This window comes from Acipenser ruthenus, chromosome 34, assembly GCF_902713425.1.
Source record: "Acipenser ruthenus chromosome 34, fAciRut3.2 maternal haplotype, whole genome shotgun sequence".
NCBI lineage: Eukaryota > Metazoa > Chordata > Actinopteri > Acipenseriformes > Acipenseridae > Acipenser > Acipenser ruthenus.
Window position 1 is genome coordinate 8504832 of NC_081222.1, and position 14975 is coordinate 8519806.

At 38.3% G+C, this 14975-nt stretch overlaps 1 protein-coding gene across 2 annotated transcripts; it reads left to right on the forward strand.

Annotated features, from left to right (window-relative positions):
• The first annotated feature begins 310 nt into the window (after positions 1 to 310).
• On the forward strand, positions 311 to 14211 carry LOC117409803 (galactose-specific lectin nattectin-like). Of its 2 annotated transcripts, none has more exons than XM_059007271.1 (6): positions 311 to 475; positions 2153 to 2227; positions 3619 to 3743; positions 8164 to 8304; positions 10727 to 10838; positions 12822 to 14211. In XM_059007271.1, the coding sequence occupies exons 2-6, from the start codon at positions 2170 to 2172 to the stop codon at positions 12893 to 12895; spliced, it is 510 nt and encodes a 169-aa protein (XP_058863254.1). In that variant the 5' UTR covers positions 311 to 475; positions 2153 to 2169; the 3' UTR covers positions 12896 to 14211. The 2 variants fall into 2 exon arrangements, with proteins under 2 accessions (XP_058863254.1, XP_058863253.1); XM_059007270.1 differs by lacking the exon at positions 12822 to 14211 and adding an exon at positions 12209 to 12671.
• The last annotated feature ends 764 nt before the right edge of the window (positions 14212 to 14975 follow it).

The window sequence follows — 14975 nt, forward strand, 5'->3', positions numbered from 1 at the left end:
AGTTAAAGAGAAAATTAAAATAACATGTAGATGCCACTTAAAAAATTGCTCCAAAAAAAGACAAAACAGCCTGTCCTCAAATGAGGACAATGGCACTTAATGAGTTAAACAAGACAGACATGGCAAACTTTGAACCCTTGGTTAATTCCTTTAGGAACTAGTAGTAACATGAATACAAAAAATGCAAAGTGCCCCAGTTGTGTAGCTAACATGACTACCAACAGCAAAAGTTGTGTATTCTGGTACAAACTACAAGTAAACAAAGTCGAGCCAACAAACATGTCAGCTTTGCATTTTCAGTGGTTTACCTTATTTGGAAGTGTTCAAAAAGTCTTGAGATGGTGGGTGGAGTTTTTTTCATGAATAGGCAGTTTGAAAGTTCCTCATTGATTAGGGTATAAAAAGGCTGGCTTGGAGGCAGCCATGATCTGCTGTCGAGAATCACACTGAAAGAACGTCGGACGGCCCACCCCAGGTAAGAAATACTGTACTGATATTGAATCGTTGGTATCTCCTATGGTTTTACCGCCAGTATTTTATAAGAGATTGGTCTTCAATGGGGAATCAGAAAAATAACAGCAGATTAATACCGAAGCACCTTTACGAGCGTCCCGTTCAAATTTCAAAATTCAAATCTTCAAATGTATTTATTTACCCAGCTCCCTGGAGATATACATCTCAAATTTCAAGGGGGTAAGAGAACGAGGCAAGAAATAATGTTAAAAAATCAATAGCAAAAGAGACATTCAAAACAGGACAAAAATAGATAATACAATAATAATACAAAAAAAAAAACATTAATACAAATAAAAACATAAAAAGTAAAACAATTACAATTTACTTGATCCTGATCACAGCTGATATTTACAGGATTTGCGACCCTGAGTTTAGGAACTGTTGACAGTTCCCTTGAGTTAACAGCATCAATTAATTAGCGCACGTCGCCAAGCAATTGTAAGCAGGGTGGAGCTCACCCAGGTGTTGAAGGTGAGTCTTAAAAGAGTTTGTTATAACAGGGAGTCATTTGAATTGATAGAGAAAAGAGTCCATGTTTTGATTGCATTCCTTTTGCAATTATTGTTGAGGATTTCTAGTATATATTTTGACAAATGCATTTGTATAATCTGTCAAAGGCATTTGCAAAGTCTCAGTTGTGCATTTGTATTTAGATGCAACTGAAGTGCATGCATCTATTTGTATTTGCATTTGCGTTGGTAAGATTTGCAGGTATTTGCGTTTGCAGTTAAATGCACTTGAACTCCACTGGCTCCAGTCGGAATCGATTCAGTTCCTTCAACATGCCTTCGTAAAACATTCATTTTAGTCTAGTTGTTTTTTGTTGAGATTCAACAAAACTGAGTTTCTAAACCTAATTTAGTACCAAAGATCATTTTTTAAATGAAAATCCATGTGTGCTATGTGGTTCTTTCAAAACTGCACATGTGAGATCTGTGTAGTGAGAGGTGCAGGACAGGCAAGATTTATAGCATTATCATGTCAGCTACAATATCTTTAACCCTTTGCAGATGGCCCATTATAATTCTGATTGAAAATATACAGTAGAGTGCAAATTTATTAGAATTATATATGTCTATAGGAGGCTGTGTGGTCCAGTGGTTAAAGAAAAGGGCTTATAACCAGGAGGTCCCCGGTTCAAATCCCACCTCAGCCACTGACTCATTGTGTGACCCTGAGCAAGTCACTTAACCTCCTTGTGCTCCATCTTTCGGGTGAGACGTATTTGTAAGTGACTCTGCAGCTGATGCACAGTTCACACACCCTAGTCTCTGTAAGTCGCCTTGGATAAAGGCGTCTGCTAAATAAACAAATAATAATAATATTTAGAACTACATACAAGTACAAAGCTTGTCTGAAATCATATCAAAATTGGCACAACCCCCCCCCCCCCCCCCCCCCAAGAAATTTACAAAATATTAACCTTAGTGAAATAGTGACAGTAGAAACTTCAGGGATGACACCCCAATGGAAACACCAATAGAGATCCTTTTTTTTATTTGGTGCAGCGTGACGTTGGGGTGAAAGTTGAACTCTGCTCAACATAGCCATAATATTTAGGTTTGCAAAATATGATCTGGAAGTACTGAAACCAAACGTCAATAACCTTTGATTTAATGTCCACTTTTCTCCCAAGCCCTGTGAAGAAGCAAAATGAAGGCTGCTTTTCTTCTTTCTCTGCTTTGCAGTTTGACACTCACCTTGGCTTTCGGTAAGTTACCAGACTTTCAGAGTGAAAAAAAACAGGACACTTATTTGTTTTCTTTAATTCATTACTGCCGTACCAACTCTGGAGCAGTTAATTATAAAGTTACATTTTATTTTGTTATTATTATTATTATTATTATTATTATTATTATTATTATTATTATTATAAAGAAAGATTCCATGCATTCTAAATACGGTTGAGCTAGAGGGATATAATCCCTGATATATGCCTTTAGAATCTTTGTAACCGCATCACAAAAACAAACCAAACAAGATCACTCCATCAGCTATTAACAAAATGTTGTTTCAAGTAAATTTCAACCTTTTTAAATAAGGTGTCAATTGAGGAATGGCTAACTCAAAACATCCAGGAAAATACAAGCACCTCTGAGATGATGTAGTCGCTATATTTAATACAGAGAGAAGTACTGTCGGACAAACGAAAAACCTACCATCAGCACAAGTACAAGCAGTGCTAGACATGGGAGCATTACCCAACACTGACTTAACTGAACTGAAATAGAAAGAACTGAATAAAATACCAGAAAACAAAGCTTGGGTAATCAGTGTTTTTCAAGACTGGTTAAAGGAAAATAATACAAACACAAACTTTGAGGAAAAACACTTGCCAGAGTTTAAATTTTTGCAACTGTCAAAAATAAAGGGACAACAGAATATATATATATATATATATATATATAGGACATATTTGTTAATGTGGATTGAAGGAGGAGAAGCATTGGCAGCAGATTCTAAGCAATTCCCCAAACACGATCTTTATAACCAGAGAAAGAAAGATGAATTGTTGTGGTGGGAACAATTCAACTGTCTTCGGCAGTTGATGAGCAAAAGATAAAATTCTCTCGGGTGTGTTTCATAGGCGTCATTTCAGAATGATCCGGGGGTGGGGGCAAAGTTGTGTCAAATAGCACCACTGTCCCAAATAGCATCATGAATGAGAGAACACAGGGCTTTGTCAACACTGTTCTTTTTCTTCAAATAAATTATACAGCATGTGTAATGCAGGTATCTTTAAAAGCACGGCAATGGTTTATAACAAACCCTAAAATGAGTTTCCACTATGTCTCATTTTATGCTGATAATGTGTCTTGGGGGGGGGGGGGGGGGGGTCAAAAAGCGGAAAAAATAATGGAAAATAATATAGACCTATGACAAATCTGGGGATGCAAGCCAAGGTCTGTGGGGGGCAACTGCACCCCCACCCCCAGCCACATACCAGCTGATGCGATGATGCGTTTGAACCCTCAGTCCAGCCAAATCAACAGAATCCTGAGAGCGTAAAACTACAGCCTTATAACCCAATCCTTTCTGCAAGAGCCCTGAAATAAGGAGGTAGACTTTTAAAATAACACAAACATTGTTTTTCTCTTTTAGTCTGTGGACCTCTCCCAAAAGAGAAATTTGAGACGTGTGACAGCAAAGGATTGAGCAACTGCACCAAAATCGGACGCTCGTGTTACCAGTACTTCCGAGGGCCTCTGTCTTTTTATTGTGCCAATGTAAGAATCTTGATTCTGTGTGTCTGTCTGTCTGTCTGTCCCTGCAGTCAGCAAATACTACAGTACAGCTTAAGTGTCTGCAAATTTGTTTTAACACAATTTATTTCCCAGCATTATTATTATTATTATTATTATTATTATTATTATTATTATTATTATTATTATTATTATTAATAGCGATGTAGAGTAGCCAGTGGTTTCATGAAAATTCAAACGTTGAGAAGCACTGCTGTGCTGAATTAGCTTTAAATGTCATTTTGTTATTTTTATTTATTTTTAAAGTTACACTTCTCCTTAGTATTTAATAGTGTTCTGCTCCAGTCATTCTCAATGGTTCTGGGTTCTGTTGCTTCTCCAATATCAAGTTCTTATTTGAAATCTGCCTTTACCCAGCTTTAAGCTGCTTTCAGCTTGTATGGACAATCCTATCTGCGCTATACAAACCTCATCCCCACCCTTCCATATCTCTCTCTCTCTCTATTTTATATATATATATATATATATATATATATATATATACAGTATATATATATATATATATATATATATATACATATATATATATATATATATATATATAGAGAGAGAGAGAGATAGAGAGAGAGAGAGATGTATATATGTGTGTGTGTGTGTGTGTGTGTGTGTGTGTGTGTGTGTGTGTGTGTGTGTGTGTGTGTTAAGGTAAAAGTTCAAATCTAGTAAATCTTTAGTTTTACCGGTGACTGTCAACATATAACAAGTAATGTGGTAAATGGCTGGAATTCTCAAGAAAGCTATTGCTTGATTAATCCACTGCTGGATGAAGGCATCCCCAAGATTCTTCCACAAAAGCTTGTCTGCTGCGTCCCTCATCCACGTTGCTCCAGCGAGTTTCCTAATTTCATCTTGCCATCTTCCTGGAGGTCTTCTTCTTGGTCTCTTTATATCTCTTGGGATCCAGCGATGGTCTCTTCTTCTTGCTACATGTCCGGCCCACACTGCCATTCCAAGGTTTTCGCTCTTATAATAACATTGCATACTTTGAGCTCTTATCCATTCCTTCCTTTTCCTGTCTCTTCTTGTTATTCCCAGCATGCATCTTTCCATACTCCGTTGAGTCGTTTATCATTTTTGAGTCATTTTTGCATTGAGGGTCCAGGTTTCACATCTGTAAGTTAGCACTGGCAGCACGCATTGGTTGAAGACTTTCCTTGTGAGGCATAAGGGTAGTTTCCCTTTCAGAACCGTGCTTAATCTTCCAAAGGCACTCCAGCCCATTTTTGCTCTTCTGTTGATTTTGCACATTTGGTTCTCCGTTGCCAAAACTAACTGTCTTAAGTATGCGTAGTTATTGACTTCTTCAAGCTTGATCCCATTCATGGGGTTTCCATGCTGGTCAATTTACACATGAAATGGTGATGCGCGTGCACATTTGGGAGAATTACTCGTGTAAATCAGGTTTGTGGATGGAAAAAACAGCCAAAGAGAGGGACAGGTTGAATCTCATTTACATGTGTAAATGACGACAAACACGGGAAAATCCATGCCCAGTTTCTCATGGAAACCTGGATTTCACATGTAAGTGTTAGTGAGCTTGTTTGTTCTTAAGTGACATCACTATAAATATTGCAAGGGAGCAGGTCAGCTGTCACTGTGGATTCCGAGATGGCAGAAAGTAAGTGGCTGCTGCGTGGTTTTATGGTTAGCAGTGGTGTAGTTCACCTTAATGATAATGCGAGCGGCTTTTTTATTATTGTTTTTTGCAGTGTCTGTCCTGTCATGTTGTATATTTCTTGTGGGTTTGTTCTCTGCAAATTCGATTAGTCTGTCGCCCCTCTCGTTCCTGTCGCCATGTCCAACTATGCTGACCGAATTCTCGTCCTCTATTTTGGCGTTGAAGTCACTGATGATGAACTTATATGGCTCTTCCCATTTTTGTGTAATTTTTGTACTTCATAAAAATCTTCAACTTCATCCGAATAGCTTGTTGTTGGTGCATATACTTGGATGACCTGAAGTTCATACTTCCTTGAAACTTTGACTATCAGTCTTGTGGACCTCTCCTCCTGTTCGTCTATCTGTAGTGCCTCGGTAGAAGAGAAGATGTCCACTCGAGTTCTACTAGTCCTTAGTCTTTTCACCGTACTTCGTTTAGTCCTACTATGTCCCACTTGATTCTTCCAAGTTCTTCCAACTCTTGAAGTCTTGCTTCACCTGAAAGAGAGCTGCAGTTGTACGTGGCCAGGGTCAGTGTTCTGTGGCAGCCTAAAATCGTGGTTCTTAGCACCATCTGCCTTCATGCCTAACTGGCCACTGCTTGGGTCGGTGGCAATCCAGCCTCCGGGGAATGAGGGCCATGTTTTTGTCTGTGCTTTCATCATGGGGTGGTTGGCCATAACTCACCACACTGGCCAGGCAGGTTGGTTAGTGCCCCTTCCACTTTGGCTGAGTATGTTACTCAAGCTTTCACAGCATGGTTGAACCTGCCAGAGTCAGGGGACCCCACTGTACTTCATCTTGAGAACTCGTTGCCACCCTCGTGCCACTTTGAGTCAGTGGAAGTTGGACTTTAGGAGGGATTATATAGAAGACATCACACTTTGTGGGATGGTTCAATGCTATGGAACTAATGTTGTCAGGAAACAAAAGGAATGTGTACTTATTTTCAAACTAGGCTCTTTGGAGCCATTTGGAATGAACATTCTATTCTGAGGTCATCATCATCATCATCATCAACATTCTGGAATTTTGTTTAAAAAACTACTTGTTTGTTTTTTATCAACTTCTTAAAGCACTGTTTTTTTGTTTTTTTGTATTCAGCCGATGAAGGACTTGTAGTCCGAAACGTCCTGATAATTGATTATTCTACCTTCTACCTTCTACCTGATTATAAGTATCTGAAATATCCTTTTCTCGGTTTTCTTTTTTCTTATTGATCATTTTGGTACACAGCACTTTTTCTCAAACTATATATAGATATATATATATATATATATATATATATATATATATATATATATATATATATATATATATAGGATCTATGCAGGGTCTTGGTGGTGCCATACACCTTGCACTTCTTAATAATCGTCTTGACCGTGCTCCAAGGGATATTCAAGGCCTTTGATATTTTTTTATACCCATCCCCTGATCTGTGCCGTTCAACAACTTTGTCCCGGAGTTCTTTTGAAAGTGCCTTGGTGTTCATGCTTGAACCTTTGCTTTGAAATGCACTACCCAGCAGAGGGAACCTACAGGAACTGCTGAATTTATCCTGAAACCATGTGAATCACTACAATTTAACACAGGTGTAGGCCAGTTAACTTGGTGTGTGATTTTGAAGGCGATTGGTTACACCTGAGCTAATTTAGGATTGCTATTACAAGGTGGGTGTACACTTATCCAACCAAGCTATTTCAGTTTTTATTTTTAATTAATGTTCTACAAATTTCTAGAATATTTTTTTCACTTGGAAGTTGTGGGGTAGGATGTGTAGATAAATGAAAAAAAAACGATTTTAATGCATTTTAATTCCAGGCTATAAGGCAACAAAAGATGAAAGTTTTGAAAGGGGGTGTAGACTTTCTATAGGCACTGTGTGTGTATGTATATATATATATATATATATATATATATATATATATATATATATATATATATATATATATATATATATACTGAGCCAGCCATTATTCTATTTATATTATATGTTTCTGAAAATATAATATATGTGTGGTTAAAGTCAAGGGCTTGTAATCCCACCTCAGCCACTGACTCACGGTGTGACCCTGAGCAAATCACTTTGACACGTAAAACCAAGGTCCTATTGTAAACGACTCTGCAGCAGCAGTTGTGATGCATAGTTCACCCCCTAGTCCCTGTAAGTATCTCTGTATGAAATTGTCTGCTAAATCAGCTAATAATAATAATAATAATATTAATAATATATGTATAGAGTAGTGTGCACATTTATTAGAGCACCCCATTGCTTATGTAGTTTTTGATTTGTTGTGCAGAAGTCAAACCAAAGCCCTGGTAAATTGTCAAAATAGACAAATCATTGACTGTGTGATTATATTGATGACTTTAATAAGCCACACATGCAATTCATTTCAAATAGGAAGAGAAAAGGAACACAGAGCCACAAGTGGTAAAATGCAGGAGACTTTTTAGAGGTTGTTTGAGATGCCTAATTAAAGCAGAAAGTGGTTTAACATGGCTTGAGTCGTCTTTACACCAGAGATTTTGAGACAGTGCATAGATACAACACCAAAAAGATGAAAAAGCTGTTATTGATGCTAAGAGTGGTCATACTAAATGTTTGCATTACAAACACTTTCAGACATAGCTGTGTTTTTATTTCTGAATTAGTTTCATGTAATATGAATTTGCCTAAATGTTTTGGGAAGCTCAGATCCTCTGTTTTTTCTTCTATCTGTAGGAGTTTTGCAGAAGTCGAGGGTGTGGAGGACACCTGGCTTCAATCCACAGTTCAAGGGAGAACAACTTGGTCTTTAATCTTGTGCGGCGAGGGAACCCCTCGAACCCAAGAGGCTGGATCGGGGGGCTCAGGTTTCCCAAGGTAAAGGTCACGGAAACCCAAACCGGGCTCACTCCTGCCCGTTCTAAAAAAACAACAAAATACAAATCCCAAGACTTACTTCAATAGCAGTTAAAACTGTGATAGGACAATGGGCAATAGCAGTTAAAACTGTGATAGGACAATGGGCAATAGCAGTTAAAACTGTGATAGGACAATGGGCAATAGCAGTGAAAACTGTGATAGGACAATGGGCAATAGCAGTGAAAACTGTGATAGGACAATGGGCAATAGCAGTGAAAACTGTGATAGGACAATGGGCAATAGCAGTGAAAACTGTGATAGGACAATGGGCAATAGCAGTGAAAACTGTGATAGGACAATGGGCAATAGCAGTGAAAACTGTGATAGGACAATGGGCAATAGCAGTGAAAACTGTGATAGGACAATGGGCAATAGCAGTCAAAACTGTGATAGGACAATGGGCCACTAAAACTAACTGTAGCTAGCAGAGTAATTCCACAAATCCTTTTTCACTTCTGTCAGCTACAGAGATCTCGGGGATGGAAATAAGACTCCTGTTGCATAGCAGTTTCACCCATTCCAGGTTTTTCTATGAGCTTCATTAGCTCTATAGGTAGCAAGCTCAGGTGTGTCTTATTAAACTCATAGTGAAACCAGGAATGCATCAAACTGCTATGCAACAAGAGTCTTCTTTCCATCCCTGCTTTTAATTGCAATTTAATATCACTAGACTAGACTGGACTGGGATTACATTTTAACTGCAGTTAGACTGGACAGGGATTACACTGTAACTGCAGTTAGACTGGACCGGGATTACATTGTAACTGCAGTTAGACTGGACCGGGATTACATTGTAACTGCAGTTAGACTGGACTGGGATTAGATTGCCTCCACCTCTAGGTCTCAATTTTAAAAGTTTTTAAAAGAAATATGATATAGCACACTCATGTTTTTCTTTTTCATTTTTCAGCTTTAGGGTAAATGAAGCTCCCTGTTTCAATGCCTTATCCTGATGGAAATAAGACTCTAATTACATAGCAGTTTGATCCCTTCCTGGTTTCACTATGAGTTTAACAAGACACACCTGAGCTTGTTACCTGTACGCACTGGAGCTAATCAAGCTCATAATAAAACCTGGAATGGGTGTAACTGCTATGCAGTAGGAGTCTTTAGCCCCTTTCACACAGACAAGTTATGACGGCTCAGAACCGGCAGTTATGCGGCATTTTGGTCTGTGTGAATTGCCTTTACCATCACAGAGCCGTCATATTTTATGCCGTCACTGAAGCGTCACAACTCCTGTGTGAAAGGCTAAGCCGGCACTGAAGCACTATAGTGGCGGTGGATTAAAATCCCAGTTGACTGCATTAAAATACAATGGCTGATTAAAAACGACCAGCAAGTACAGAAACCAAAACAGTGGATGGGCAGGTGAAGCTGAATGCTATGGCACTCGGCGTATTTATTAAATAATTAAACAAAAACAACAGATTTAAACAAACAACAAAACCAAAAGGCATGTTGGCCAAACAAATAAACAGCAACAAGTATATTTTAAATATAGCCATTGTTTTTTCGCTCGCTCTCCCGTGTTCACCAGTACTCTCCTCTGTACACTCAACCCCCCGCAGCACGGACAGCTGCAGGTTCTTATACTCTGGCCGAGGGGTTAACTAGCTGTTAATTATCTTATTACCCCTCGGCCACAGTCTGCACGCGTTTGGTAAGGATGCGTGACTGTCAGCTAGTTAAATAATCAGTAGCTGATCAGCCACGCATCCTCATGGGTTTTTAAATATACAAACAATAAGAAATACGCGGCGCTGTTATCCGCACCACAAACAATAATACAAATAATAATAAATAAATATATAGGGGCGGGACACTCCGCCACAGAAGCCCAGAGCTGTGAACGCTCCAAAAAAGAAAAGGCAGCCCAGGGCCGGCATAGATTGAGGCCACCGTTTCGATGAAGCCCTGCAATCCTGGACCAGGGCCAGCCTTTACAGATGTAAATTATGTGATCAGTCATGAGTTTGTCTTGTGACTGTCAGTCATTGTGTACAGCCTGATAGTCATTTGCAATCCGAGTGAAGTATCCGTTACAAAAATAAATATTTATATCTGTCAACACTAAATACCTCTGTGTTCTTAAGAGAATAATGTGATTGCGGGTGCGGGTAAGCTCGGACTGTCACCCTTTTACACACCATAACAGTAAGTCAAAATAGTCAATATGTTTTTGTTTATTTAATATATACCACAAAATTGCTACTGTGCTGCATTGAAGAAAAAAAAATGAATAAGGAACATCTGCTACAAAAGGATTACTGTATGTCCCGGGAGCGCTTCCATTCTGAGTGCAAGCTGTCGCTCCTTTAAAAAAACAAAAAAAAAACAGTTAGCCACATCTGATTTGTCTTTTCTCTTCTTTTCTCAGACTAACCTCTTCATATGGTCTGATGGGACAAAATGGAATTATAATTACTGGGCATCAAACCAGCCTGACAACTGGCAAAGCAACGAGGATTGTGTTCATTTCACCGAATACAGTGAGTGTCTTTCTGAAGCCAGGCGCCCCCTGGTGTCTGTCCTTTTATGTCGCAGTTTAAAGTGACTTTCAAGATTCTAAAGTCCTGTTGGCTTCTAGAGGGCATCCACAACTACTGAATACGCAATAGTGCTGAATTTCGAATTACTAAAAGAAGCTTAATAAAGTTAATGACAAACGTTTCCACCAGAAGTCTTTCTCAGCATCTTCAGTGTAAATTCAGTGGCAGATGTTTCCACTAGAAGTCTCTCAGTGTCTTCAGTGTAAATTCAATAGCAAACGTTTCCACCAGAAGTCTTTCTTTTCTTCTGCAATGTAAATTCAATGACAAATGTTTCCACTAGAAGTCTTTCTCATTGTATTTAGTATAAATTCAGTGACAAACATTTCTACTAGAAGTCTTTCTCAGTATCTTCAATGTAATTTCAATGGCAAATGTTTTGACTAGAAGTCTTTCTCATTGTTTTCAGTGTAATTTCAATGAGAAACGACTAGAAGTGTTTCTCAGTGTCTTCAAATGTTCCGGTATTGAATGTAGATTCGTTTTTCTAAAAGCCTTCAGAGGCCATATAAATAATTTTAGTGGGTCTATGATGCTTACAATATTTTATTCGAAGTTAGCCACACTGACCTCTTGTGGACTGAAGCAGAGATGGAAATAATACTCCCATTGCATAGCGGTTTGATCCATTCCTGGTTTCACTAAGAGTTTAATAAGACACACCTGAGCTTGTGACCTATACACACTGTGGCTAATCAAGCTAATAGTGAAACTGGCCATAGAATATATATATATATATATAAGGAATTATATGATCCATATATTTCATACACCAAAATGGGCCGCTTTTTGTAGTATGAAAATATGAATAATAAAATTCCTTAAATATATTTAAAATATACTTTCTTTCTATATGGGTGTGATGCAATAGAAGTCTTATTTCCATCCCTGCACAGCACCACATAGAATATTATAATATACCATATTTAGGGATGTAAAAAAATCGCTTATTTCATGGTCTAAAAATAGGTCATTCAAGATATTTCACAATTAAACATAATATTTATTAAAGCAGAAAAATAACTTTTTGATCATTTTCTCTTTAGTGTTATTATACAACAAATGTTCCTAAATACTTAAAGGCTTACCTGAAAACAATAAATGCAAAATTGTAAAATATTTCATATTTTATATCCACCTTTTAAAGGCATTCTGTTTTCACCATCAGTGAATTATCAAACAAAATAAAAAACATAAATGCATGTAAAAATAACAATAGACATGTGAAATGTCCCCTTGGACTGGACAGAGCAAATCTTTAGCAGAAATATTTCAGATTTTTGATGCAGCTGGTGTCTTTTTCATTGAAGACGTTTTAAAGAAATCGTGCAGCTCTGTGCAGCGTGTGTTCAATCATTTACTGGAAGGAAGCAAACTAAACCGGCTGCCAGGTTCCTAGAAGCAGTCTAACAGGTAGTGTATAAGGCAAGCGTTTCCTGTATTTATTTTTAAGTGATATCATTTTATTATATGTACACTATTCTTTTGGAAATGGGAATTTTCACAGGGAACAACATATTACATGGAAATCATGATATCCGTGACAACGGTGAAACAAATACAGCCTTAATCATATTCTATTGGACAGTTTGATTTAACCAGTATTTCAAATGAGTTGTGAAAAGATTTCTTCAGTAACTTGTTCCAGAGCTAGCTGTGCTTTGACTTGTCCCAGAGCTAGCTGTGCTTTGACTTGTTCAAGAGCTAGCTGTGCTTTGACTTGTTCCAGAGCTAGCTGTGCTTTGACTTGTTCCAGAGCTAGCTGTGCTTTGACTTGTTCCAGAGCTAGCTGTGCTTTGACTTGTTTCAGAGCTAGCTGTGCTTTGACTTGTTCCAGAGCTAGCTGTGCTTTGACTTGTTCCAGAGCTAGCTGTGCTTTGACTTGTTCCAGAGCTAGCTGTGCTTTGACTTGTTCCCCTGCAGATGCCTCACGCTGGAACGACCTGAGCTGCACTACTCCGCAGGGTTTCGTCTGCAAATTTCACCATCGAGGCTGAAGACAAGAGGGGCGACTGAGGATGATAACAGTGCTTTTACCGCTTTCTGCTTGTTGGAAATAAATAAATAAATAGTCCTGCAGTGGTAGAATAGGAGGAGTAAGAATACACCACGTTATCGATGAGTCACGATACTTTCTTTACATGATACAGCAGTGTGCACATTTATTAGGTAAGGCTCTGTGAAACCATCGGTAATGCTAATCAGAATGTGTGAAACCAGCCATAATGCACCCATAATATGTGAAACCAGCCCTAATGCTAATCAGAATGTGTGAAACCAGTCATAATGCAATCATAATATGTGAAACCAGCCCTAATGCTAATCAGAATGTGTGAAACCAGCCCTAGATTACAATGTTTAATACATAGCTTCAAGACACTCAAAACCACCAGTATCTGAAATATTCATCTGCTTGACTTAAAGGTTTTGCCCTGCATTGTAAAATCAGTTTCGAAGATCACTAGGCTATTAACAACAAGAGGGTGACTGCAGTCCAAGTTATCAGCCTTAAATGGCTGCATGGCCTTACTATGGAACGGAACTGAACTGAACAAATTGGTACGATTGGATTTAGATTCATATTTTATTCAACCGTTAAACCCTGTTTTATATTATATTTCATTAATGCAATCTGTCTTCATTTACTCGATTTTATTTATTATATATTTTTTTCTTTTACAAATATGATATATAGAGAATAATGCACGGGGTAGTGTGTGATATGAGAATGCCCACCCGAGGGGCGGGATGTTACATTAACCCAGAGGGCGAAGGCCGTGGGGGCATTCAATTCTCATTTATCTCACACTACCCTATGCACTGTTTTTTATAATCTCTGGTGAGCAATTTGTTTTCCCCGGGGTGTTGACTCGGCAGAATCCAGGTATATATACGTAATGCAGCATCTAAATTTTCAGAGGATTTATAATGTTTTTTGTCTTAGCATTCTGTAATTCTGATTGGTTCAGAAAAGCTATAACAACATTTAAAAAAAGCAATCCAGTATATTAAAAAATACTTTATTGGTTAAAACCCCCCCCCCATCACATTTCAGCTTGGATGAAGGCAATGCTAAGTTGAAACACTTTGTTTTTTTAATGTTCTTTTTGTATCCAATAAATTGTCATTTGCGGGGGTTTCCTTTCCTTTCTTTCGAAGCGGCACGTTTCAGACCTGTGCACTGTAGCTAACCATGTCAAGTACTCGTGTATATATGTGTGTGTGTGTGTGTGTGTGTGTGTGTGTGAGGTTCTACACTGTATCGCAGTTTGGACTTGCAAAGCCTTTTATGCAATAAAGCTTTTTAAAGCATCTCAAATCATTGTGTGCCTGAATTTTTCAACCAGAATTTCTTAAAAGAAAGAACAGGGTTTGTATACCTTGACTGGCAAAAGCAGTAAAATCAAAAGAAGGTGATCCTGCCCCCCCACCACCCCGCTATTAAAATACATGATGCTAACTAAATCATTCTAGTGCAGGGATGGTAATAAGACTCCTGTTGCACAGTAGTTTCACCCATTCCAGGTTTTACTAGGAGCTTGATCAGCCTCAGTGTGTACAGGTAGCAAGTTCAGGTGTGTCGTATTAAACTCCTAGTGAAATAAGGAATGGATCAAACTGCTGTGATATGCTGTAATCTTTTTTTCCATCCCTGCATTGTAACTAGTTTATTATCACTAGATTAGAATGTACTGGAATTACATCGTAACTGTATAATGTGATATCTTGTAACAATTGTAAGTCGCCCTGGATAAGGGCGTCTGCTAAGAAATAAATAATAATAATAACTGCAGTTAGACTGGACTGTGCTAGAATTACATTGCAGGGATGGCAAAAAAAAAACTCCTTTTGCACAATAGTTTAATTCCAGGTTTCACTACCAGCTTGATTCAACAGGAAAAGCCAGCAGGTCTCAATAACCCCAACCTGACCCCTCTCTCACCCTCACTGAGAAAAACACCTAAGCTTTATACTTACAAGTCCCCACATTGCTTCTCCCCAGGACAGACCTTGCCTACTTGCACCAGCTACAATAAACTGTTAAGAAAACTCTCATGTAAATATCTGAAGCCCTGC

What these genes read in the sequence shown, in the direction of transcription:
- LOC117409803 (XM_059007270.1), top strand. Translation starts at nt 2,170, where the DNA reads ATGAAGGCTGCTTTTCTTCTTTCTCTGCTTTGCAGTTTGACACTCACC. An exon ending in GGGGGCTCAGGTTTCCCAAG is followed by an intron (nt 8,305 to 10,726) that starts GTAAAGGTCACG and finishes TTCTTTTCTCAG; the next exon opens with ACTAACCTCTTCATATGGTC. An exon ending in TGTTCATTTCACCGAATACA is followed by an intron (nt 10,839 to 12,208) that starts GTGAGTGTCTTT and finishes TTTTCATTGAAG; the next exon opens with ACGTTTTAAAGAAATCGTGC.